At 57.8% G+C, this 25,942-nt stretch overlaps 1 protein-coding gene and 1 long non-coding RNA gene across 12 annotated transcripts in view; one reads left to right on the top strand and one right to left on the bottom strand.

Moving 5' to 3' along the window:
* Positions 1-969: 969 nt before the first annotated feature.
* On the top strand, positions 970-7,408 carry LOC141751446 (uncharacterized). 3 transcript variants are annotated; one of them, XR_012589990.1, is made up of 3 exons: positions 970-1,393; positions 2,335-4,297; positions 6,914-7,408. It is a non-coding gene; the product is annotated as an uncharacterized LOC141751446 (long non-coding RNA). The 3 variants fall into 3 exon arrangements; XR_012589991.1 differs by having other exon boundaries at positions 2,332-4,051; XR_012589989.1 differs by having other exon boundaries at positions 2,332-4,297.
* LOC141751445 (uncharacterized) overlaps positions 6,528-25,942 on the bottom strand; it is a 111,758-nt gene continuing 92,343 nt past the window's right edge. For 4 of the 9 annotated variants that reach the window (XM_074608206.1, XM_074608201.1, XM_074608207.1 and 1 more), the window contains 4 exons: positions 19,975-20,352; positions 16,549-16,716; positions 10,843-14,598; positions 6,528-7,382 (listed from right to left, as the gene is read on the bottom strand). In XM_074608206.1, coding sequence (XP_074464307.1) covers positions 14,566-14,598; positions 16,549-16,716; positions 19,975-20,352 — 579 coding nt within the window. In that variant the 3' untranslated portion in view covers positions 6,528-7,382; positions 10,843-14,565. Of the gene's footprint in view, positions 7,383-10,842; positions 14,599-16,548; positions 16,717-19,416; positions 19,694-19,974; positions 20,353-25,942 lie in introns of those variants that run through there. The other 5 variants (XM_074608202.1, XM_074608208.1, XM_074608203.1 and 2 more) reach the window with 5 other exon arrangements.

Genomic DNA, 25,942 nt, shown 5'->3' with positions numbered 1-25,942 from the left:
CCCAGACACAGCGCAGGGCCTTGGCGCGCGGCCGCGAGCTGCTGCGGCCCCATGGGGACGAGCCAGGGCTAAACCCTCCCCGAGGGGCAGCGGCCGTCGGTGCGGGTTGTAGCATCACCGTCTAGTTTGGGTTGGAAGGGACGCGCTGGTGTGCCCGGACAAAGCCGTGTGCGAGCGGAGGGCAGACCCTCCGACGTGTTTGCTACCCACGCGGGAGAGAAAAGCTCCCGTTGGGTGTTTGCAGCAGGCAGGGGGTGGGCACAGTGCTGCCCCGAGGCGCTGCTGTCATGGTCAAAGAGAGAATTACTGCGGTCCGGCGTCGGGGGACGCAGCCCAGACTGCGGCGTCACGGGGAGCCCCGGGCTGGGTGACACTGCTGGGGGACACCACACAAGGTCCCGGGGACCGCTGTGAGCCGTCAGCCCCCACTGTAGCCACGCACGGGTCCCATCCGCCAGCACAGCATCCTTGAGCACGGCGCTGCCGGCTGCCAACGGGCAGGATGCTGCGGCGTGCACTTGGCATGGTCGCAGCGCTGCCATTGCTCCCTGCAGCCGGTCCCCTCCTTGAGAGGGACACTGGGGGTGCCGGGACCCCAACCAGCCTCACGCCAAACGCTGTGGGCAGCTCTCGGCACGGCGAGGGAAAGCCAACACCTGGGAAGGAGGAGGAGGAGGAGGAGGAGGCGGAGGAGGAGGATGGGGAGGCAGGCAGGTGGGATGGCAGGGCAAGAGCGCGCAGCCGAGCCGAAGCGAGCGGGAGCGGGAAGGCGAGGCTGAGCGAGCGAGGGAGCGGGAGCAGAAATCTGTTGCCCAGGATGTGTGCTTCGCTGTCAGCCGGCTCTGATTAACGGGCTGCCTTCCAGCTCCGCGCCGGCTGCGTTCCTGGCAGGAGCGGAGCCCCCCGGCTTCCTGCCGTAGGAGTGGCTCGCTGAAAGGTTACATTTGCACAATGTGCCGCTGGAAAAGCGGTGCCAGAGGTTGCAGGCGGGGGAGACGGGCGAGCGGGCGAGCAGGCAGCTCCGCTCCGCCTGTGTAATGGAAAAAACCCTCTGGGGGGACGTGCAGGAAAATATCAAGTTACTCCCCCCGCCCCAGCACGGCAGACCTGGGCCCGGATGGCCGTGCATGGGGGGGGAACGAGAGCGAGGGATGGGGCGACGGGGGGGTGCGCACCCCCAGACCCATAGCACTGCTCCGGATCAGCCCCAGCGTGGGGAGAAACAGGGCTCTGCCCGTGCACTGCCATCAGCGCGTGCCGTGGGGCAGCGAACCCCCTCCTTCGCGGGGCCGGGCGCCCCGGTAAGGGCTCTGCACTTGCCGTAACCAGGATCCCGCGTCTCTGCCGCTTGGTGGGGAAAATTGAGGTGGTTGAGAGGAAATCTCCAAATCTGGTAAGGAAGAATTTCCTTCGATGGCGCTTCAATCCGCACCGCTGTGATTTATGGGGCTTGGCACAGCCACAACTGCATCCACGCACACGCACACACGTCTCGTCCCCAGCTTTCCCAGCCCTGCTATCCCATAACTTTTGGTCTGGGAATATTATTTTGGTGTCTTGGAAAGTCCAGCTTCTGCTGGGATCGCTGAGCCCACCATAGCAGCTCTCTGCCCCACAGCATCCCCTAAAAACCTCTGCTCACCTCTTCCATCATCCTTCTTGCACCAAAACAGTCTCCTTTTGAGTGGCTCAGTGTCCTCCAGGGTGAAGCCCATCATCTCTCCCTGCACAAGACCCTTCCTTTCACCTTCTCCTTTTTTATTGTGTCTCAACCTGGTCACCTTTTTGCCCCCAGCCGCAGCGGGGAGGTCAGGGCAGCACCCACCCTCACCCTGGGGTGCTGGAGCCAGCTCGCTCTGCCTTGCAGGAGCCGACATTTTCCTTTTTGTCTCCCTCGTTTCCTTGGTTTCAAGGTTTTTCTTCCTCATTGAGCCCCTAATTAAAAAAAAAAAAAAAACAACTAGGGAGGATTCCCAGATTCTGGGTGCTTGGAGGGGGACCATAGCTGCTCCCACAGACTCTCCCTCCCCGGGCGCGGGACCCAACGTTCTTGCCCCAGTTCCTTGGTTTTGCCCCAAAGCTTTTAAATCTCACACACCCCACCCCATTCTGGAGCCAGCCAGACTCCCAACCCCACCATGTCCCCCTGCTCAGCATCACCCAGCCCCGGTCCCCACCACGCTGGGGTGCCATTCCTCCCCCTCCGCTATTCCCGGCTTCCCTCTGTGTCTGTTTTCATTAGGATTTGGAGATAAGCTTCCAAATAAAGGCAGTGTTTTTAACCACTTGGCCTTATCAGCCAGCATCCAACAGCATTCACCATCCACCCAGCAGGGCTCGGCGGATGCTCCGAGGGAAAAGAGGACCCCAAATCTCCAATTTTCTTCTTCTCCAAGACACAGACCAGCCCCACAACCTGCAGCGTGGCTCCGGAGAACACCCGTGGCTTTGGGAAACCCTTTCTACTGTTAATGGCCCCTGCTTGGCCACAGCAGTGTTAAAGCACCCACGTGTGTGAATACAACCCAAGGACCGGCTCGGCACACCTGGATTTTATTCCTGGTTCTGCTGCTGGCCCGGGGATGACCTTCAGCAAGTTGTTTCCCTTCCCCGTGCTTGCGTTTCCGCTTGGTCTCTCACCGTCAGCCCTTTCTAATCCCAGCGATGCTCTGCCACCACCCCCCCAGCCCGGGGAGATGCCATCCGACTTTGCATCATCCCCCCCAAAACCTGTGCAAACGGCAGCAGCTCTGAGCATCGGTGGCTCCTACATCTCCTGAGGGCTCGCCGGAGCCCCCCGCCGCTGAGCCCCCTCCCCGCCGGGCTGTCCCATGGCTCGTTTTTACGGCGTGTGTGCAAAGCTCCAAATATACGAACCAGCTGCCGGCGGCTTCCAGCCCCCAAGCTGCTGCGGGGAAAATCAGCTCCGGGCCTGAGCCTCGCCATGGGGGGGGGTCCCCTGGAGACAGTCTCGCTCTCTTCCTCTAAGTCTTGGGGACCATGGTGGGGGGGAAGAAGTCCTCCAAGGGGAAGCACGGGGGAGTTAACACCAGCGATGACAGCAAACTGCCCCCCCTAAGCATCCAGTTGCTTGGAGGCAGCAAACCAACCCAAACACCCCAGGTGAGCCCTACTACTGTTGCCCAAAGAGCCCCCACGACGCAGAGGGTCCTCGTCAGTGTTCAGCCCTGTTAAAGACTCGTTGCTGGCGGTGGAGCAGCACTTCTACCTGGATGGCACAGAGAGGAAGACAAATAGCAGCCGTTTCTACCCCTCGCCGACAGGATCTCGGCATACGGGCGGCAGACGCTGCCCTGGGATGCAGGCAGGGAAGGCAGGAGGTGACGTACCAGACCCTGCATCCCACCGCAGCCCCACTGAGCTCCCTCCCTGCACACAGTGGAAGGTGCTGGGGGGCTGTCCGGGAGGGCGGCGTATGGGGAACCCACCCCCATGCCGGAGGAGAAGGGGAGTGGTACAGCCCAGCAGCACCCACCTCCCCACAAAATCCAGCCCCGGGGGCGTCACAGGAACCTGCGGCTGGGGACGGCAGGGGCAAACGTGCCCCGTGTTAAGTGCCTCCAGTGCAGAGCAGATGTTTTGAAGAGCCTGGCTCCCAGAAACCTCCGCTGCAAGCCCTGCTGCCAGAGCACGCAAAGAATCCCAACGCCAAAGCACGGCCAAGACACCCAGCTCCCTGGGGAATCAGATCCGGCCATAAGCACTCAGCATCTACAGATGCGGGCAGCACAGTAGTTTTTGGGGACAAGTGCGTCACGCCAGGAGCTGCTGGGTCCTCTGGCCTCTGTCCTGCACTCGCCGCCTTCCTTGAGCCAGAATCTGTCTCGAGGATGAGGTTATTCCCTGCCCTTTTCCCAAACAAGGCCCCCAACCGTACCAAAAAACCTCTAGTCCACCGAGCCCTTGCTTGTGGACAGCAGAGATCTGGCTGATTGCATGGGATTGGCTTTCTTCCTCCTTTCCAGCTGCTAAATTGCATTACAGACAGTTAAAAATACATCGCATACTTTCCTAATGCGACTTTTCCATGGTAAGCAAGCAGCACGGCCGCCACCGAGATGCTGGAGGTCGCAGGGAGAGCTGCTCACTTGTGCCCAAGGATGGGCAAGTGAGTGGCTCAGCCGGCTTGCAAATGCCTGGCCCCAAATTTGGGTCCCACAAAGGGGAATCGCGTGGCCCCGCAGCAGCTTTGGTCTCAGCAGGCTGACCCAATGGACTTACTGCCTCTTGCCTCAGTTTCTCCAATTTTAAAAGCATTTATAGTCTGTCCTCCGTGGTGAGTTCTCACATTAACCAAAACTTGGCATTCTTTGTTGGGCTTTACAGAAAAAGGGTCTTTCGTGCAGGGATTGAAGGTTAATAGAAGTCCAGGGTTGAGCTAGAAATGATCTGCTAATAGCATCATAGCGGAAAAAGCCGAATTCCTGAGCATGACTGGAACTGGCTGCATGGCATCCCATCAAAATGCCGGCAGGACATGGCCTGTCCGGAGCCCGCAGCGGGCATGGGGCAGCGCCTGGGTGTTGCTGCAAGCCAAGCAGGAGCACGGCAAGCTCTGCTGAGGTCTGGGGTGGGTGGGTGGCTAGAAAAAACATCTCCTTTTGGTTTGCTACAGCGCTGGAAGGAGCAACCTAAGTCCCCAAAGATGGGTTCCCTCACGGCCGGGAGACATCCGTGGTGTGGTGTGGGGAAGGCAAGGGGAGAGCGGAGGCCACGTCCCCTCGGCTCCTGGTGCTGGGAAGGGTGGGTGCATCAGCCCCCTTCACCCCAAACAGGCTACATCCGACCCAGAGCAACCCCAACAGATGCCTCCTTAACCTCTTGCAGGACCCACGGCCCCAGGCTCGGGCAGCAGAGAGGAGCCCAGCGCCCCAAAGCAGCCCGGACCCCCGGCCAGGGGCTGGGATGGGGAGGAGAGCCTGCGGGAGGGTGAGGAAGGAGTTAAATCCCCAGCACTGCCAGCCCCCCCCTCCTGCTTCTCTGCTAACTTTGGGAGGAAGGGAATAGCATAAAGGTAAGAGTGGAGGAAGGAGAGAGGAGACAGATGAGAGAAGGAGCAAGCGAGGGAGAGGGGGAGCGGGAGAGAGGAACAGACGGCAGAGAGGGAGAGCGTGGGGGGGAAGATGCTGACGCTTCTCCTCCATCTCGGCGAGAGGCAGATAGAGGGGAGCAAGGGAAAAAAAAAAAAGAAAAAAAAAAAAAAAAAGAAGGCAAAGACCAAGGGAACATGGGAGAGGGAGAAGGAAGGAGCCGGAGCGAGGGAGCATGTGTGAAAGTCGCAGTGAGAGAAGGGGCCTCTTTGATTCCCCGTGCCTCATACCAGACAGTGTCTAGACTGCAGCAATTATTGTCAGCTCAGAACACCCAGGCATTGCCATTTCAGCTGAAAGGGAGCTTAACAAAGAGCAAGGAAGAAAAAAAAAAAAAAATACCCTGCCGGCAGAGAGCTGGTCTCCCTCCAGCACAAGGGGCTCTTCGGAGGGCCCTCCATCACCCCGAGCTCCCGGCGAGCCCCAGCCCCAGGCGCCCTCGCAGCGGGGGGAGCAAAGACTTTGCTGCGGAGCGAGGTGGCTGCAGGGTGCGAGCGGTTCCCGGCCCGGCATCGGGGTCTTTGGCTGGTTTTGGGGTGCAGCTGCTGGGCTCAGCTCTCCCTGCAAGCCCAGGTTATGGGGCTCAGGGCGAGGGGTGCAGGACTGGGGGATAAAGGGCCCCTGGGGAGGTCAGAGGTGGCCCAGCGGAGGGGCAGCATCCCCAGCGGGCAGCATTTGGCTGTGAGAGCCCACGGAGCTGCTCCACGGTCAGATGGAGCCCGGGGGATGCGCACGCCTCCTCCGAGCAGCGGGGACGGGGACACAAACCTTAGAGCTGGGCACCTTCCCCCTGCCTGGGGACCCTGACACACACGGCTCCTGCAGGGAAGGCTCTTCAGCTCCCTTGGGTTTCAAGGAAACGATGGGAGGTCATTCGTGCAAAATCATAGGGAAAAAAGTCATCCTTCCTCTCCTCCACCCCGTCTCCCCACCGCCATTGGAGGAATTACCCTTTCCCCGCTTGGGCCCTTTGCCCTCGAGGGGATTTTGCGCCTTTGGAGGTCTGGGATGCAGCCGAGCCTCCCAGGAGGGAATTAACACCCAGAACTGGCCAAGAGTCAGGAATTCCTGCCATCCGCTGGAAACACCCGCCCTGTGCCCACCCCGGCTCTCTGGTGAGAGCCAGCTCCAAATACCTTGGAGGGCGAGAGGTCAGGAGGAGAACTTGTGTGCCCTGTCTCCACCATGCCTGTGGTTTTGGGGGTGGCGATGATCCCACCCGCTGTCCGTAGGGTGCCCTGCAAACGAGCCCTTTTGGGAGCATCCCCAGCTCCAGGGCTGTGCCACCCATCTTCAAAATTTGGGTGCAAAGAGCAGCACGGACAAGAGACCTTCTCTGTGGCTGGATGGCACTAGGGACCATCCCCGCAGAGACCCACAGTCGGTCTGCTGGGAAAGGCGGCCAATCCCTCCAGATGCCGGAGTGCAGCTCAGGTTTAATTAGCACTTTTAATGCTTGGAAAGGAGGCGCGAGGGAATACGCAGTGGGTTGGACATGTTTTCCTCACTAGCGATCCGGGCTGGTAACGGGGAAGGTCCCCAGCTCCAGCTTGTTCATCTGGGATGGGGTGACATTGCCCTAGGGTCTAAAACATGGCAAATGCCCTTGGCAAGCGCCACTTGGACCCCTCATAGCAGGGGCACCTCTGTCAAAAGGGTTTTTGTAGAAAACCCAAACAGTCATCACACTCTGCCAGCACGGGATGCAGTTTGAGAGGTGCCCAACCCAACAGTACCTCAGCTGAGCTGTTTGTCCGTGTCCCCTCTCTGCCTTTATGGAACAAAATCCATTTTCTGTCCAGGTCTGGTCATGTCTGCCAAATCAAGGACGACTTCTCCCTTGGATGCATGGCACTGATGTTGCTGTGTGGATAAAATCAGACCCACTCAAGATCTGGCTCCTGCAGCCGACCGGAGGAGATGACAGTAGAAGTCCTACGAAGGACCAGGATGGCAAAACCTGCCCAGGGACTCATCCCCGTGGTTTACCTTGGCTGGCCACGGTGTGCCATGGAGATGATGCCGTTTCCCAGCACAGGGTTCCCTGGGCAAGAGTCAGAAGAGGAAAGCCGGCTCACATCTCCCATCACCATCCGATTGCAGTGGTGCCCTCGGTCCCAACACTGCAGTGCCAAGCTCCCTCACGTGCTGTCACAGCCGGCATTGCTTCTGCATCTCGGGGATGGGGTCTCCAGCTCCAGCAAAGCCCTGCACCCAGGGCTTGTAACACTCCAGCCGCGGAGGACACCGAGCTTCCAACAAGTGTGTGTGCTGCATGAAATAAATACTTGATATGAGCAGTGGTAGGTCTTCATCTCATAAGCTTGGGCCAGAAAGCGTTTGACCTTCACTGGGAACTTTTGGCCAGCCTGCCCTGACCCAGGGTTGGACCAGGAGGACGCTGCACCTGGGCTTGGGGAAGTGTTTTCCCAAAGATCTGTCAGCTGCCGGACTTCCAAACTACCGCCCCAGGGCTTTGTACCACAGACCAAACACAGCGATGCAATTAAGTGGGACTTGCCACCAAGGCCTCTCTACAGTCTCTGATGCCGGACTCCCACTGAAGCGTGGAGAGGCAACGGAAGAAGGAAGCCCTTGCCTTCTACCTTTTCTCCTGTCACCCTCCCTCAAGCAGTCAGGCAATTTCCAGAGCAATTTGGGGAGCCCCAGCTCCCCACGGTGCCTGTGTGAGACCCAGCCCTGCAGCGACGTGGCTTCCCACCATCAGCCCCCGAAGTCATCAGCGTGTGCCCGCCGTCAGCCCCCTCCCCGCCCCCCCCCCGGGAGCCCCCTGCTTCACCCCAGCTCTCTGGAACAGCCACAGTTCCAAGCAGGGGGGCAGAGGAGGGATCCGGGAAGCCACAACCGCCGGCGTACGTGCCCTCTTTGTGTGCGAGCGGCTGGGTGGGAGGGAAACGGGCCGCATCCTGCTCCCCCGGGGGGCACCGACATGTGCCGGGAGAGGCCGGAGGCGGCCGAGGTGGCCAAGGCACGGCGAGGCCCGGGCCCTCCTGCCATGGCGGGGGCACCTCCAGCCAGGGCTGGCACCGCTCGGTGTCCTGTCCTTGCCGGGGGGGGGCAGACGGGGCAGCCCTGCGCCACGCCGCGCCCCCCTCGCTCGCCTTCCCTCCCCTCTGCAAAGCCGTCCGCAAGTGCCAACTGCCTGTTTTCCAGTTCCTCCAGATTTACCCCCTCCTCCTTTTTTTTTTGCCCCCCCCCCTTCCTTCCTTTCTTCTTCCTGGGTTAAAAATAATCAAGTTTCTGGGAAGCAGCAACTCCTGCTGCGCCTGCCTCCCTGCACTCGCGCCCCGGAGAATAGCTCAGCTCCCGGCTCCGCTCCGGCCCCTCCTCGCTGCTCTCTCCTTCCTCCTCCCCACCCCCTACAGGGATCTGACTAATATGCTTGGGCTCTGCTTGCCAGCTCAGCTGGAAAGGAATTTAACCATTGCCTGGCCTGGAGGGAATGGAGAGGAGAGCCCGGACCTCCCCCGGAGAGGAGCGACCCTTCCTCCCTCCCCCGGGACCCCTGGGCTGGGTCCCTGCCCGGCCGTTCTCCCCTGGGTGCTGGCTGGAGGGTGATGGAGGAGGAGGGGTGCACGGTGCCAGCACCCCACGGCGAGCGGTGGTCCCAGCCCCGAGCCCCACGCGGGTGCAGTAACCCTTATGGAGTCCCTCGGAGGTGTTCTGCCTTCCCAAAGGCCAGGCAAGGTGAAATGCAGCACCCCAGGTGCCGTGGTCCCCGTGGTTCGGCGCATGGGAGCTCCTCATCCAGCCACAGATGCTCCCTGGGCACCCACACCCCGAGCCTGCAACTCGCCACAGGCCTCAGCGCCAGGCAGGGTGGGAGTCGGGGTCCTACACACCGCTGCTCGGGGGTCGCAGTGGAACCAGCAGCTCCAGCCTCACGGCCCCGAGGTCTGTGGGGGCCACGGGGAGCCACGGCTCAGCCCCACTGCAGTGCAGCTCTGGCAGGAGCTGGCAGCCCTTTGCCGAGTGCAGGGTCTCAGCCGTTCCTTCAACACAGTGGGTAGGAAGCGGTGAGCAAAGGCAACGTCACGCCTGGGTAAAAACCACGCGGGGAGAAAGCTCCCCCGAGGCTAAACCCCAGTGCTAAAAAAGCCGGTGTTTGTGCAGACCCCCCTCCACTCTCCCCCCTTGCCGGCCGGGCTCTGAGCACAAGCAGATTTAGCAGCACAGAAGAAGCAGGAGCCACGGCACTGCTTTTCACCAGGACAAGCAAAGCACAAAGCCTTGACCAAGGTTATCCCAGAGAGTCTGTGGCAGAGACAAGAGCTGACACCACCCCACCCCCTCCCGCCAAGGCTCCAGCTCGCTGGTGTATTGCAGCGTCTCCCTGCTCCGTCAAAGATCCCCTTGAATTCTCCTGGCCATTGCAGGACTTCAAGGCCAGAAATCCAAAGCCCAGCACCCCAGCGCTGAGCTGAGCCAAGAGGCACCGGCTCGGCCGCCGCTAAACCCCTGCGCTGGCTGGCTCAGCCCAGCTGCTCCAGTGCCAGGGCACAAACCGTCCCGGAGGAGGACGCTACCTTTCCCGGAGCCTGCTGCCGGGCGAGCTGTAAGCACAGTCCCTCCGGAGATGGGGCTGGGGAGGAGGAAAGGGCACCAGGCACAAAGCAGGGACAGAGAGAGCGCAGGAAAGCTGCAGCCAGAGGATGACCCTTTAGCTGCTGGGATGCTCTGTAGAGAGGGGTCTAGCATACGCCAGGGATAGGGAGCTGCGCCAGCAAGAAGGAATCGCAAAGAGGAAGATGTCTCCTCTCCAAATCCTCCCTTAAATGGCAGTTCTGCTGTAAAATAGGGTAGGACGGAGCTCAGTGTTTGTTTTCTCTGCAGGACCTGAGCGCGGCTCAGCCTGGGACTGCAGAGTCAGGCTGGGCTCCTCTCTGACACAGCCCCGCAGGAGCAGCTTTCTGCAGCCCCAGCTCTCGCCAGCGTCCCTGCAGAGGCATCGCTCGGTGCAGGGACTCAGGGCATAAGAGAGAAAGGGAATAAGCATCCAGCTCACTCCCACCTTGTTGTTCTGCCCTGGCTGCCGGGGCTCGAGGCAGCAGGATGGATGCAAGGGGGACCTGCGAGCCCTCGCTGTGCACCGGCAGATGCACAACCAGAGCCCTGTGGCCCCCCACAGCCGACGGTCAGGGGACGAAGCAAGTGATGGCAGGAGCTGGAGGAGGGTCAGGCTCTGACCGTGCCTAGGCGAGCAAGGACACTCCAGTTTGCCCCCCATCCTAAATTCCCCGGTGCCTTGGGAGCTCCCCCCAGGCCCCGTGGGCCCCGCAGCAACCTCGGCAGCCAGGAAACGCTGGCAGGAGCAAAAGGGATTGAGAAACTGCAGGCAGCAGGATGAGACATGAGCCAGCACAAGCAGGATGTGACTCGGGGGTGACGGGGACCGCTGGAGGGGTGTCACCAGGAAGCGGTACCTGGGGCCCATCCTGTACCCTCCCTCCCGCGCTCCTCACGGCCAAGCCCCAGCCCAGCCTTTGCTCCCCACACAAGTCACCAGGTCTCGTTTGTGTTTCACCACTTAAATTTTCTGGTAACTGCACAGTGACGCCTTCTCCCTCTGTCCACCGTAGGGTTTTGCATTCCTGCTCTTCCCAAGGCTGTCACCCAGGGCTGTCCCCTCCACCTGGAGCTGTCCCCACCACCCAAGGTTGTCCCTGCCACTGCAGGGCCCCAGCCCCGTCACCCCATCTGCATGGCAAACCTGTTATTTTCCGAGGTTTCTTCAGCATGGACTTGATAGCAGCGGTGGGAGGTTTGGGGTGAAGAGGGGCTCAGACACTGGCTCGACCTTGTCCTTATCCTGCCTCAAACCAGCTGTTGTAGCACTGCAGGAAAGCATAAAGGAGAGGCTGAAGGAGAAGAAGAAAACCAGGAGAAATTATTTTTTCCCCACTAAACACCCAAAGCAGCTTTGCTTTTTTTTTTCCCCTGGCTGAGACCGGCTGGTCCCAAGGTGGCCCCTTCCACGTGGGTCCTGTCTTCACTGCAGCTCCCATCCCCTTGTCTCTCACCTGCCGGTTCCCTCTGCATGCCGTGGTCCCTCATGGGGACTCCAGCACATCCCCACCTTTCATAGCTCCAGCATGGCCAAGGAAAGCCAACTCAGCAGCCACTCCTGCAAAATTACCTGCTTGGGAGGAGAGATCCAACCCCAGGCACAAGCCATGGTATCCAGTCTAGCAAAAGGCAAGAAGGGGTAAACAAAGAACTCCCCTGGACAACCCAAAATGCATTAAAACTGCTAAAACCCAAAGACCCCAATGGGCAAGACTGGACAGACTCTCTGGCTTTGTGGCAGTTCACCCCAAATCAACCACGGTTTCAGCTCACCCAGGTGTGACTGTGGAGGAGTCGGCATTGTGCCGATCCGTCGAGCAAGGGGACCCATTTTACTCCCTCCAGCAAGGGGTCAGGGTCCAGTCGAAGTCCTGTGGTTCCTGGGGCCACCCTGTGCTGCCGCAGGGCATGGGGCAGCTCTGCAGAAGGGGTATGTCCCTAGGGAGGGGGTGGGACGTGTCACCCCCCCTCTCCTTTGAAGGGCGATGGCGCACACAAATGCCATGAAAAGCCAGTGCTCAGCAAAGGGCTTTAGTTGGGTTAGTGCCCTTCCACCCCAGGAGTCCAGCTCAATTCCCAAGCCCTATCTGCACCCGGGCTCACCAGCCATCCCTCCACATGGAGAATTATTTGCCTCAGAAACGGAAAAACAGAGCAACAAGGAGATGGATCCAGCAGTTGAATCCAGTAAAGCCCAAAGCTGGAACTGCTGCTTTCTTGCCATTGGGTAGGACAACAGGGAGATGTCAGCCTGCTGTGGGGCAGAGCCCAGGACACCCAACCTGCTGCACCCCCAGTAGATAAGGGCATCCCACATCCCTACAGGAAGATGCCTGATGGAAAAGACCCCGTTACGCAAACAGCTCCGACCCTGGCCCAGTGGGCAAGAAAATCTCAAGGGTTCCAAGATGCTGCAGCCCTGTTTTTCCATCTGTCCATGCAGGCAGGTCAGCAAAGCACAAGGACACATTCCCAGGGGAGAGAAAGTACCAAAGCTTCGGAGGGAGAAATGGGAGTGCAGGCGTGCAGTTTATCCTGAAGGCCAGGAGACCCTCCTGGGACATATCTCTGGACCCAGGAGGATGCAGGATCTCCCATCACAGCATCTCCCTCAAACATCACAGTCACTCTCTGGGCAATATCTCCAAGGTGGGGCAAACCCTTTATCCTCCATCCGTGATCCAGGAGTGCCTCCACTGCCCAGAAAACACAGGGTATCTTTCCATGGCCATTTCCATCCCTGGCATGGAGGCACCAGCTGTGGGGCTGTAAGGGGACTTGCGCTGTCCTCCACCACTTGGTCTTCCTCATCTTTCTAAGAGCTGAGGAGGATTTTGTTTGCTTGGTTTCTGAGGAATAGTAGATTTACCAAAAATTAGACGATTCAAAAAGGCTGAATCATCCTGAAACTCAGGGTGAAGTTGAAAAATTGTTTGGAATTAAAAAAAAAAAAGAAGTAAAGAAATACGTGCATTGTTGGGCAGGGGAGAAGGCTTTGGAGATGTCAAACCATCTTCTTCCATTGCTTACATGATGAATTGTTGTATTTGGGCATTTTCTAAAAGAATCTTTTTGAATTTTTCATGCCAACAAACCTATTTTTTTCCAGTTCAAAAAATGATCTCAATGTAAAAGAAGAGATCTAGTTAAAATTAGGCAACCCCCAAACATAAAACCCCAAAACTTTCAGGCCAAACAAAATATTCAGGCTTTACCCAAAACAACTATTTCCACTGGTATGGGATATTTTGGGGGTTCTTTTCTTTTTCTTTTTTTTTTTTTCTTTATGATTTTGCCAGAAACCACCACCTAAATCCCTGTTCTGGGTTGACATGGTCCAATTCCCACACCCAAGCATTCCCTTTGGGCACCAACCAACATGCTCTGTTCATTTTCCCAGCAACATGGTACTCCCATCAATGGGCCAGACCTTCTGGAGTAACTGCCTTCTCCAAGAAGGATGAACACTTTGGCTGACCTTGCTCACAGACCTCCCAGCCTGCCCTGTGCATCCTTCACAGGACCCTCACCCAACCTCGGAACCCCGGCTACTGGAGAAGACTTGAGCCTCCCTAATAATAATTCAGCAACCCAACAGCCACCTCTACTCTTACACTGGAGGAACCTCCTTTGGGGAGGGGAAACAGAGTCTCTCTTCTCAAGAGACCTGCTCTCCAACCCAACCCAGCCCAACCTGACCCAATTCAACACAACCCAACACAACGCAATCTTCTGCTTGCCGCTACTGAGGACCCCAGCCTCCCTTCCCCACCACCCAGGCCAGATGGCATCATGTCCAACTCCAAGTTGACCATACAGCCATGGTCAAGAAGAAGGATTTAGCACCCAAAAAAGGCAGGTCCCTAAGACTGGCATGGAGGAGGTTGGGTGGGGAGGGGGGGGTTAGACAAAGAGATGCCGGGCTGCGTTTCCAGCCCCCACCCCTCACCGCAGAGGCAATCGGCAGCAGGGCCGTGCCCTCCGACCCCAGGCAAAGAGGTGAAACCCCAGGAAAGTAGCAAACAAGTCGAGGCGTAAATAACGGCACGAATCCACGGCACTTCAGCGTGGTTCGTTATCTCCGCTTAGACTGGAGTCGGTGGAGCCGGGTTTGAGAAGAGCAGAAATATCAGCAATTAAAGATATGTCGTGTCAAAAAAACTCTAAACTGATTAAAGTTGAAGGCTCCGTTTTCTTCTTTTCATCAGAGAACGGAATCAAAACCTGCCTGGAAAGACGCACTCCCCCCGTTCCCAGCGCTCCGAAGGCAGCGCCTGCATCCGTCCTGCTGTGTCCCTGCATTTTAATTACCACCTTATTAATATTCATGAGGCTAGGCACTCAAGGGGGATTGCAGTCTGTCATTCTCTCTTTCTCTCTCTCCCCCCCCACTTCCACCTCTCTCGGCTGAATCTGTGGGTTTGTTTTTTTTTTTTCCTTCCCAACAGTTGGTGTGCTGCAGATCCCTACGCAGCCCGAAGGCGCCGAGCGTGCAAGGGGCTGCAGCGCGGGGAGGGCGACCGCGCTTGCTGGTGGCAAGCGGCACGGCTCAGGGTGCGGGTTGGGTGAGCGGGTGGGTGGGTGAGCGGGTGGGTGGGTGCAGGATTGCCTCCCGCCACGCACGGCAGCCCCGGCATCCGGAGACAAAACTTAGGGATGCCGAGCGGCGCTCCGGCTTGGAGCGAGCATGTGTGTGGGCATATGTGAGCGCCGCGCACTCGGGGCGCGATGCCGGCACATGAGCAGAGCAGCCCGTTGGGGAGCGGGAGAGCGGGCACACGTGCGAGCGGGCGTGCAAGGAGCGGGTGCGGGAGGGGAGCGCGTCTGCGTGTGCTCACGGTTGCGTGCACGGCTCCTGCCAATGGCATCACTTCCGAGTGCCGGGGCGATGGCGTAGGACCTGCAGGAGAAGAGCATGGCTGTGCAGAATGGCATTGGGTGAACACAGCTGCCCTCAGCCCCCACCCCACCACCTCTCCTTGGGCACTGAGCACCCTGAGCCCCAGGTCTCCATGCTGAAGCAGGCGAGAACACCACAGGATGGCCAAGGGGCCACCATGTCCTTGGTGGTGCCACAGCCTTGGCCAGCAGGATGAAGCAAGACCTAATGGGTCGTACACACAGCCAGCAAGGGGGTGACCGCCCAGCTGTGCCCCATTTGCTGGTGCAGCTCGCTGGCTGGGCAAATTGGGTCCCGTTTGTTTTCTCAGGTCCACGACGTTGGCATGCCCTGGGAGGAGAGAGGGCAGAAAGCCTGGCTTGAGGGCACATGGAGGGAATGGGCTGGTGCTGGAGCTGGAGGTAAATCGATTGTCTCATTCCTAAATTAAGCAATGTGGGGTTAGCCCGCTCCTTGCTGCCACGCAGCGTTTAACCCTTTCTATATTCATTACTGAAAACAGCGGCCACGTGGGCTGCAGAGAGCTCGCCTGGCTTTGCAAACCCTGCTCCTCCCTCACTGGAGGAAACCACAGGAGGGCCAGGCTATCCCCTCCCAGGTCCCTGTCCCTCCCCAAGGGATGACACTGCAGCAATGCAGAGCCTGGCTGTGAACTGTGGGCAGATGCCCCCATTGCCCCACGCTGCTCAAAGCCGTTGGCAAAGGAGCACACAAGGCTGCCCCATCCCAACAGCCACCAGTTGCAGGTGGGAGTCCGCCTCCATTTTCCAGGCAGCCACAGCTGGACCACGGCCTCACCTTCCCTCTCTTGGCTAACAACATCCATAGCACCGTCAGGAGCCCGAAGCCCCTTTTGGGACGGATCCTGCAGCTCAGAGCACTGCCTCCCCGTCACCAACCACCTGCGAGCAACCTGTCGAGAGACACTCCAACTCGGCGGCTCCCCAACGCCCCACTTGCTCAGCTCCACAAATATTTGAATTAAGGTCCCCTGGGGAGCCGCAGTCACAGAGTAACTGATTTCTCCTCCTTCATTATATCTCTGTGTAATTTACCGAGGGACGGCGGCGTGTGCCTCCGTTCGAGCGAATTCCCAGCAGGACTCCCGAGAGCTCACAAATCAGGCAAAGGCAAGGCATTAGAATATGAAAGGTGAGGCTGGTCTCCCCACCAAGACTTATCTCGCTCTTCCCTGGCTCCGCCAGCCCCGAATTGTGTTTTATTTCCGCCTGCTGCCTCTCATGCAAGTGGGGAGGTGATGGGTCGGGGACAGGCCACGGGGCTCCCTTCTGGGCAAGAAGAAGGGGAGAAGGGTCCCCTCCCTCTTGGCAGCATCTCCAGAACCAGAGATGCCAAGGGAGCCAATGCACCAAAGGTTTCCCAGCGCAACCACGTTACCTGGCCCTAAAATCTGACTTCAGCCAAATTTGTAGCCAGTGCCTCAGTTTCCATTTCTACAGAAAAGAGTAATTGCTCCCTCCATTTACTAGTTTAAGACCCCAAACATCTAGATGTTGGAGGTTTATAAACATCAATTGGTGTTATGGATCCATCTGTGTTGCATCTCCAGCAGGGAGGAGCTAGGGGACAAGTTTGCCAGCCTCGCTCTATAGTTACCAGAAAGAGCGCAAAGAGTTGCCAAGGAGAAACAGAGGAAAAGGGAGAAAATGAGGAATTTGGACCAAGGATGCACAACTGAGCTGCTTGGTGTTGTTATTTTGTGAAACACGACGTGCGAGGGGGTTGGTCTTCAGCGGACCCACCTCAGTCCAAACCCGACCCAATGGCCAGCCACCACGTCTCAGCCCTGCGTTGAGGTGATGGGGTGGGAGCAGGTCACCCCGAGAGCAGGAGGAGTTCATTAGTGGTGGCTAACTGAGGACCAGCAGACCTCTTGCAGGTCTTTGCAGCACCTATGGGCTGGGTAGGAGTTGTCCCTCTGCAACCCACCTGGCCCTGGCCACCGCCAGGGGTGTGACACTGGAGTGAAGCACCGGCCAGGCTCGGACGCAGAGAGCTCTCTGTTCCAGCTACGCTGCAAACAGCGGAGGGCAACATTTTGCTTCCAGGAAACCCAGAGAAAGAAGTATTTCTGAAGAGCTGCAGCTCATAGGCAACCTGTAATGGAGATTTCAGAAAACTGGGTGTTCCCCCTTCCACCTCCTCTGCGAAGACAAAGACTTGGCAGATGGTGGTGGTGCTTCGCAGGGCTTCTGCTTGGCTTTTCTTTGGGAGCTGGGTGCGCTAACCCTCATGAGGTACGAGGGACGTGAAATCTGCCCATCCCAAAATCCGCCCATCCCTGGGCTATCTCAACTTCTCAGAGCTCTCTGCACAGGCTGACTTAAAGACCTGGGGCCGTTCAGCCTTTAACAAAGAGCTCCTTTCTCCCCAGTCTTCGCCAATCGTTGCAGTTAAATAGGCTGTGCTGAAACCAAACCAAACAAAGCCCCCGCAAAGCGGCTCCAAATCCCGGTCCCTTTGCCAGCGCTCTGGATTTCCCCCCGGAGCCTGGGCACGGAGCTCCCTGCTCCAAAAGGCTGGCACGATGGGCTGAAGCAGCAAGGTTGAGGTTGCGTTTGCTCCTTTGCTTCTTGCTGCTGGGCATCTGTGGGAGGCGACAAGGGGGCATCGAGGGGGGGAAAAACGTGCCATGGAGCTACTCCAGCCCCTGCCTGCGATACCCCTGCTCCGGTAGGTTTGCTCGGGACTCCGGCCACGCTGCTGCCGGTGCCACAAACCCCTCCAGAGCAGCACAGGAGCAGCCCTCGTGGGCGCCACGTGGCTTTTCCAGGCATGGGGTCCCCAACGGGACCTTTCCAAACACACTGCCCAACCCAACCCCTCACACCCCACCACGGGGCACGTTAACCTTCTCCCATTTTGGGGGGGGACACCCCCTCATCACCGAGCAACGAGCCCTCCTCCCCCCAGCATCAGAACTACCAATTTGCTGAAGCAGCTGCCTTCCCCGAGCAGGGAGGTGATGGCAGATGGGGGTCTCCATCAACAAGGGAGGGGGAAATTTTTGGCAATGCCAGCCCCTGGAGGGGCTGCTGGCTCCCGGTGCTGGGCGTGCGAAGCGCGGGGGTCCAGGGGGGGTGTCTCTGTGCAAGCAGCTCGTGATCAAAGCGCCGAGCGCAGCCCGGGGCCGGTGGGAGGCAAGCGGCGCGAGATGAAACGGAGCAAAGTTCTCCGGGTTCGGATGCGGGAGTTGGAAAGGATTCGACGGCAGCTTGGAAAAGGAGGAGGAGAGGGCCGGGAGCAGCAGCGTTCAGCAGAAAGGAATGTCCTGATGGGACGGCAGCCTGAACGCCGGCCAGGACCCCCCCTTCCCAAGGCTGTTTAAAAGCCCCGGACCTCTCCAAGCCCTTTAATTGGCGCTTTAAAAAACTTCCTTGTTCCTTGACGCGGCGAGGTTTGCGTTTCATGCCCAAAATGACTCAATTCCCCCCTCTCCCCACCATGCAAAAAAAAAAAAAAAAAAAAAAAAAAATCCCCTTTGAAAGGTTTGCTAGAAGCCGGCTCCGTCCCCTCCCCACCGTCCCCGGTAGCCCCCAGCCCTCACCCCACCAGCCTCTTGTGTGTATTCTTGTTCTCCCCTAATAATCCACATCCCAGCTGCCTCCCTCTGCCTTCGCCCTCCTCCTCCCTGCCTCTCTCGCTCCCTCTTTCTCTCTCTCCTCCCCCCTTCCTCCCCCTTTCCATAACTCAAAAGCTTGTCAGGCTGGTTCCAGACTGCTGGCGCCAGGCTTCACTCCAGGAAAAAAATAAAGCAAAAGAGAAAGGCATGCAAGGCAAAACAGCCCCGCCACATGAACACACATCAAACCAGCCCTTTATCTCCCCGGAATGCTCTCCCCGCTGCAGAGCTCTCTACCCCGGCCCGACACAGGCATGCTCGCGCGCGCCTCGGCGCGCTCCCCATCCCCATAACCCTCATGCAGCACTGCCAGCCTGCCAGCACACACGCCCCGGCAGAGAAAAAGCGAAGGAGCAAATACAAGATCTATTATTTATCAGCGTTATCAATTATTTAGAGCCCCGGCGCAGGGAAGGGGTGGGGAGAGGAGGCCTTGGCGGAGGCGGTTTTTACCCCGGCAATTCAGGCGAGGGGCTTCTGCCCGGACCCACCTCCTTGGTGTCCCTGGCTCCCCCCCGCCAGCAGGTTGATGGGTGTCTCCAACACCATCCCTTGCATCTCACCCCGCTGAGCTGGGGTTGTTTTTTACCTCAATCCTTCCTGCCTTCAACTGAGCAAGGCTTCCCCCGACAGCCAGTCCCGATACTCAGCTCCAGGAGCATCCCAGTCCCGGAGGCATCGGACCCGGCGCCCAAGCGGGGGCTGCACCAGCCCACACGCAGAGCGGCCTCCCCAGGGCGAGGGGTCTTGTATGTGGGGACCCAGCACTCTGCCTCCTTGCCCAGGGAACTGGTCAGTCCCCAATAAAGTGAATTTTGGCATCAATATGCACTTTCTCCGGCACTTCCAACAGTGCTCTCCCTGTTCAGTGGGGCATGCCTCCATCGCACCTCTCCCCACAGCCTGGAGGACACGCCAGCGGTGGCTGGTGCAGGGCTCTGGAGCCCCAGGTCACCCCACATCCAGCCAGCCCTGATGGAGCTGTGTCGGCGCAGGGCAGGAGGGGGAAGCTATCCACAGCTCTCCACCTCATGGAGGCCTCAGGTCAGGTCTTGATCCCAAAAAGTGAAACCCAACATGCCAAACCCAAGATCTGACCCAGGCTTCAGGAGGAAGCCCACACCAGACTACACAGCCCCTTCCAGCTCTGTTTTCTCTTGGATTTTGGAGCCCACCATCTTTGTGATGCCGCTGGCAAAAGGTCCCAGTCACCAAGCAGGCGACACCGATAGGCATGGGTTCATCCATGGGCCATTGCCGCAAGCTCCCAGATGGCTACCGCAGCCTCCCCGCGAGGTAGCCGCCTTTCAGCAGCAGATCGCACTAAAGTAGCTACAGTGGGAACGTGTGATGAGGTGGGTGTGCTAAGAAGATTTTTTTTGGCAGACTTTGGGATGACTTTATTGCTCACAAGTTCTCGAGTCATGGCTGAGTAACACGCTCATCGCATATCTGAAACAAACAAAAAAAAAAAAATCCCTTACCCCAGCACAAAATAAATAGCCTGGACAAAGCGTGTTTGCTTTGCTCCCCTTCCCTGCTCTTACTTCGCATGGCTGGGGGCTGTGAGGCTCCCACCTCGGCTGCAGGCAGCCGCTCCTATGAGCCCTGATATTTCCCCTGCGATTTGGGAAGAGAGAGGGGCAGCGGCTCCCACCAGATGCACGCACGAGCACCAGCCCCTTCCCCAGACGTCCCCCAATGGGTCCCCTCCCAGCCGATGGGTCGGGTACCTGAGGCACAGCAGCGTCATCCGCTCCGTTGGGATCTCTGGGAAACAACTTTAATTTGGGTGGCTGAATCAGGCCCACCAAGCCCAGACTTTCGCAGTGGAAGGTGCGACCTCCGCCTGTTTTCTTCTCAGGGCCAAGAGCTCTGCCCCATGGTGCCACGTCCCCAGCCGAGTGGTGTGAAAGCTCCTGGTCTGGGTCAGGCGAGATCCTCAGATGCACCATGGAGGATAAACTTCTGAAATGTGGCTGCTGGTTTGGAAGAATCTGGGTGCCAAGAGGGTGCAGAGAGCTGTGGTGTCTAAGGACAGAAGCGTCCCTACTTCTGGTGCCTTCAACTCCAAGAAACCACTCTTGAAAAGCAACCAACGTCTTTCTAACCTGGAAGAAAACATATCAGCCTCTGCTCCAACCGAGTTAGTGGTGGCTGACCAAATCCCTGTGGCAACTCAGACTTATCAAAAGGTATTAACTACTACCTAAGGCCATGGGTGCAAAGAGTGAGCCCTCCTCTTTACCAGGTAGGGAAACAAAGGTGAAGAGGGACTTCCCCAAGGCTTCCCCAAGTGGCTTCCCCAAGGTCACCTGGGAAGCATTTCTGGAGAGCCAGGAACAGACCCCAGGACCTGAGGCTTCTGCTGTGCCCCTCCCAAGTCCTCACATCCACCCTGACCTACCCCTGGGTCCACCCCAGCCCTCCCACAGCCCCACGGACCCCACAGAACCCCCATGACTTCTGAACCTCCCTCCACTGGAGAGAGAAGGTCAGGAGCATAAGCCCCTCCAGATGTTGGCTTTTGGGTGCCAAGAGCTTCACGAGCTCCTCTCCAGTCCCAAAGTAAGACTTCAACTGGGATGGAAAAAATCTTTCCCTTGAATAAAGAAAGAGTAGGAGTTGCTCTCTGCCATTTACTGTCCCAGTTCTCCCACACCAAAAGCTAAGGACAGATGAGAACTAGTTGGAAGAAGGGGAAATAACCGAAATTATTAATCCCTTTTCATTTTAATGCGTTCAAAAGGGATGCTTTTGTAAATTTTCTACTACGTTTTCTTTTGGTTTGATTTTGAAAAACAACATTCCAGAAAAAAAAGTCCTTGTATTTGTTGTTCCTCCTCCTGAAAGAGCATATCTTGGGGAGGAAAACAGGGCGGCATAGAGAAGGGAGAAATTTCACTGAAGATTGAGGGGGAAAAGCAGAAGGCCAGGAGGAACCTTTCATTTAGAAATGTCACAGGCAGTTTTGCAAGGAAGAGAAAAATCCCATTATGTTGAGAATTTTTCACGAAAACTTTGTGTGTGTTTGTTTTTTAAAGGCTGGGTTTTTTCCAGCTAAAAATAAAACTCCACATGCAAAATAAAAAAAAAAAAAAAAAGTCAGGCGTCCCTGGGCACAGCTGAGAGTGCTTGAAGGGACAGCAGCTACCCTGGGACGGCTTGTGCCGCTTCTCAACAGGCGGCCCTGATCGTGGTGACACCGCCGGCTCTCGCTATGTGCCGGGGAGGGTTGGAAGGACACGATCTGCCCCATGCCACCTTTAAACAAACTCGGGGAGCCGGGTCGGCCGTGGATCTGCAGCGAGTCGGAGCTGATGATCGCCAGATCAGAGCCGCTTCCTTGCAGCCAGCTCCTGGCACAAGGGGATGTGGACGCCCGAGAGCATCCTTGGCCACACGCGGCTGCTCGGTGGCTCCTGGCCGAGCTCCCGAGCTGCCCCGCTGGGTGCATTCGCTGCAATCCCCGATGGGCACCTCAGGCAGCCCCGCTCTGCTGGGGGCGAGCCCTCACCCTGCCCACTCCCCCAGCCCATCCTGGGGGGAGAAACGAGAAGCAGCAACGCGGTTGGGGCAGACCACGCGTGTGCCGCGGCCGGTCCCAGCTGTATCCTTTTCCCATTTCCCTTCCATGCGTGCGGCGGGGCTCCCCGCCCCGCTGAGCTCAGCTCCGGCTATTCTCTCCTCCGTTTCCCCTGCTCCTGCCATGCACTTCCCGTCTCCCTTTGATATTTCACCTTTGCTGCGTCACTGCCCTGTGCCATTCTGGGGCTTGGGTTCACGTGGACGTGCTGTTCCCCACTGTTGTTACAGAGTCGAGCCAGGGCCGAGCCTCGCCATTGGGGACCATTTGTGCCGGGGAGCACACAAAATTAACCCGGCTTGCACAGATAAACGTTCAGCTGAACAAGCAGGAGCCCAGAAGCTGAGCTTGCACCAACAGCCTCGAGCAGCACAAGAGTAAGAGGGGGAAAAGCCACGAAAAGTAATGAGGAGCCGGGAGGAAACAAAGGCTGGGCAAAATGGGGGGTGTTTCCAGCAGATGGTGATGGCCAAATCCGTGGCGATCTGCTCACAGTGCTGGGCTTAACCAAAGCTGAGCAGGACCAGGACCTGGACCTGGGCTGGGCTGGGCAGAGGAGCCGACTCATGTTGGCCACCCAACGTCCCAAGGAAGGGAACCCCCGTCTCGTGCGGGGGCAAATCTCTCCCTACCATCACAGATGGGACACCCCAGCACCCACTGGGCTGACACGGGGAGCAGCAATCTGCCGCAGCACGTGCAAAACCCCCAGCGGGGTTTGGGAGCGAGCAGCTTCCTCGTGCTCCCACAAAGCCCCAGGGAATTACATGCCAAGGAGAGCAGCTGGGCTCCTCCCCAGGCGGAGTGACCGCCATGCTCACACATGCCCCGTTTCGGCTAACCCTCCTTTCCACCCAGGAGCCACAATGTTGAACAAAAACGTCCCCGCCGGCCTCCAGCGCTGCCTGCCCGCGCTCCCCATGTGGCACAGGGCCAAACCCCTTAACAAAAGGCGACTGAAAGGAGAGCACGCATTAACTCCGTGGAGGATTTCCCTCAATGGACCCCAGCGAGGAGCATTGTCCACCCCACCACGGCAGAGCCCGGGCTGGCAGCGCCGGTGGCACAGGGGACTCACCCATCAGGGCAGCCATGGTGATGGGGTCACTTCGAGCTGCCTGGACCCATCGTGTCCCCAGGACAGCACTCCAGCTCTCTGCCACCGACAGCCGACGTCTGCCGGCGACCTCCCAGACACGGGCTACAGCCAAGCCGTGTCAGCGAGACGAGACTCTGCGCGCAGGGGCTGCTCCCTGCAGTTTTAGGGAGGGGGTGGGGGGAACCTCATGACATGAGAGCCTGGAAGAGGGGCCTGACCCCAGGCTATAGATTTTTGCCTGTTTCGATGGCAATCACTGACAAATGCTCACAAGTACATTTCTTTGGAGGAGCACAAGCTTACTGAGATGAGAGAGCTGAGGGAAAGGCTGCGCGCCTTCTCCCTGTGCCCCCCTGCCCTGTGCTCCTTTCAGCAGAGGCTCGGCCAGCCCCGGATCACATCCCATCCTGCTCTGGGGGTGCTCTGCAGCCAGGGATCACAAACGGTCCCATCCTGCTCTCCTGGTGGTTCCCAGCGAACAGCTATGGGTGAGACCTCGAGCACTTGTTTTGCCAAGTGGCTTAAAAGCTTCCCCATCCTCTCGGACTGCATCGCCTCTGCCACTGCCCCGGGAGGGACGAGGCTGTCCCCAGGCTCTCCCCTCCTACATCCTTTCCAAGGAGTAAGCTCTCACACAGTCATGGATGTGCTCCCAAACCATCACAGACAGCACTCATGGCTTGAAGTCTCTATTGGATATCAACTGTAGGGGGAAAAAACCTTCAAGGCACGCTCCACCCTTCTCTTAGCTCACAGATGCTCAGGACAGGGTTGATGCCTTCAAACACCAGCGCAACCACCTCTCATCCTGGACCTTGAAGGTCCTTTAGGAGCAGGGAGGGAGCTGAGAGACAAGAGATGTAGAAGAAAATAGTCCACAATGGGAGTCCAACATGGCTTGTGGGCTTGGCTGCCTGTAACCGAAACCCAACTCTGGATGGCGACTGTCTCCCAGCCCATTGCAAGGGGCAGCAGGGAACAGGCACCATTTTGTGTTTTCGGACTCAAAAAGACAGTCTTCAACTGAGTCACAGGGGTTTTCATCCCTCTCCTGGAGGTCTTACATTCATTCACTCTTCCTTTCTTTTGCCATTTTCGATAACCTGAAACGTTAGTCAGCTGGACTGAATCTGCAGGTTTTACTCACCACCTCCAAAGGAAAATACAACTAAAAATTACACCGAAACAGCACGGCTAACCCAGAGCATTCAGAGCTCCTAAAGATTTCCAGACCCTGGAAAAATCAGGGAACAGCCTTTAAAATAATGAGATTTGCAAGGACAAAAAAAAAAAAAAAAAAAAAGAAAGAAAGGAGAGTAGTTGGCTTGCTTTTATTTCCCTGTTGGTTTTTGAGCCTGTAGGCCACTCTGACGTCACTCTGCTAAGCGCGTCTCTGGAACCGTGAGGTAAGAAACCCTTAACCAGGAAACCCCCTGCCAGCGCTCTGCAATCACACGGCTTCACAAAAAGGAAAGAAGGAAAGAAGGAAATGCTGGCAGCCAAGGGAAATCTCAAGAGGTTTGGAGGACCTCTCTTAGGACCAAGAGGAGCATCAGTGGGCAACGCAGAGCGAGCGGCACCCTTGAAAGCCCCTCTCCACCCGTGGGGTGATGGAGAGCTGGGGAAAGGGGTTTTTGGAGCCGGGCTGCCAACATCGCTGAGTGCCGGCGTGGCCATGGCATGTGGCTGGCTCGCTCTTGGCAATCAAGGACGGTCCCAGGAAAGTGAAAAGACTTCCAGCACATCTCAGCAATTTCTCTGCGCTCCCAAAGGAAGCATGTTTATTGGAAGCCATTTTCTGCATAAATAGCCCTTTCCTGCTGTTCCCACAAACTCAGACTAAAATAATTTCCTAGGCTTGAGGACGCCAACCCACAGCTTCCTAGATGGATGCACAGAGCTCAACCTTAAGCAAGAGACCAAAGACATCCCCAAAATCCTGCTCAGAGCCCACCCAGCTCTCCCCAACCGGGGGTCTTACATCCCCTCCCCAGCAGCGCTTGTACCAGCTTCCAACTGCTTCAATGCGTTCCTCCTCCCTCGCTTTTCTTTGGGGTCTCAAAGCCCTCTATAACCTCACCCCATTCCCTCTCCACATGTGCCCCAGAAGGAAGCATGACCCCAAGTCACTGCTCAAACACCAAAAGCAAGGAGCAGCTTACTCAAAGACCAAGGCAGTGCCCACTGGCAGGTAAAGTGGTCTTCAGGCCCCGAAGGACTGGTGTGCAAGGGGAACAGTGGAGACAGAGGCGGTCAAGCAGCAGGACTCTCCCACCCCACACCAATGTAGGACCACTATCTGCTCCAGACCTGGGAGCTGGTGATGAGGACGGGTCCCCGGTCACACCAGAAGGACATGAAGGTCCCCTGAAGGGCCTGCGCAGCAGCACTTTGGGGGCTGAAAGGGAGAGCTGAGGTACTGCAGAACCAGCACTGCCCAGGGCAAAGGCTGAAATAGGGCCCCGCCTCCACTTTCCCCAGTTTTGCAGCCCAGCACGGGGTCCCACCAGCCAACAGATGACTGGAGGGGTCCCTGACCGCGGCACTGCTGGCTATCCTGATGGCCCATTTCAACCACATCTTCTAGGCTGGGACTTGGCTGGGGCAGCTGAGCCTACATAGCCCCATGCTCAGCCCGCATCCAGCAGCCTCAGCAACAAAACCACTTGAAGACCATGACCATGGTGGTGAAAACCACGGTGCATGTAGCCTGACCATCCCCAGAAGAGCCTTTGCCCTGGTCTCCAAGTACAAGCAGCCCATGGATGTTGCGTGCCGAGCTGTTGTCCTTGAGTTTAGGGCAGGGAGCAAAGAAGGAGGATTTGGAAACATCTCTGTGAAGCTGCTCTGGGGATGAAGGCAGAGGGACTGCAGCGCTCTGGAACTGGAAACGGGCAGGACACAGTTAATGCCTGGTTCCTCGTGCAGGATCAGGAGGAACTTGGCTTCATATTTCACGTGTGGGATGTTGCAAGAGGACAAGGAGCCCTGAACCCCAGCGGCATGCGTTCCCCCA

The sequence above is a fragment of the Larus michahellis genome, chromosome 15 (assembly GCF_964199755.1).
Source record: "Larus michahellis chromosome 15, bLarMic1.1, whole genome shotgun sequence".
NCBI lineage: Eukaryota > Metazoa > Chordata > Aves > Charadriiformes > Laridae > Larus > Larus michahellis.
This window is presented reverse-complemented; position numbering and strand designations above follow the sequence as displayed.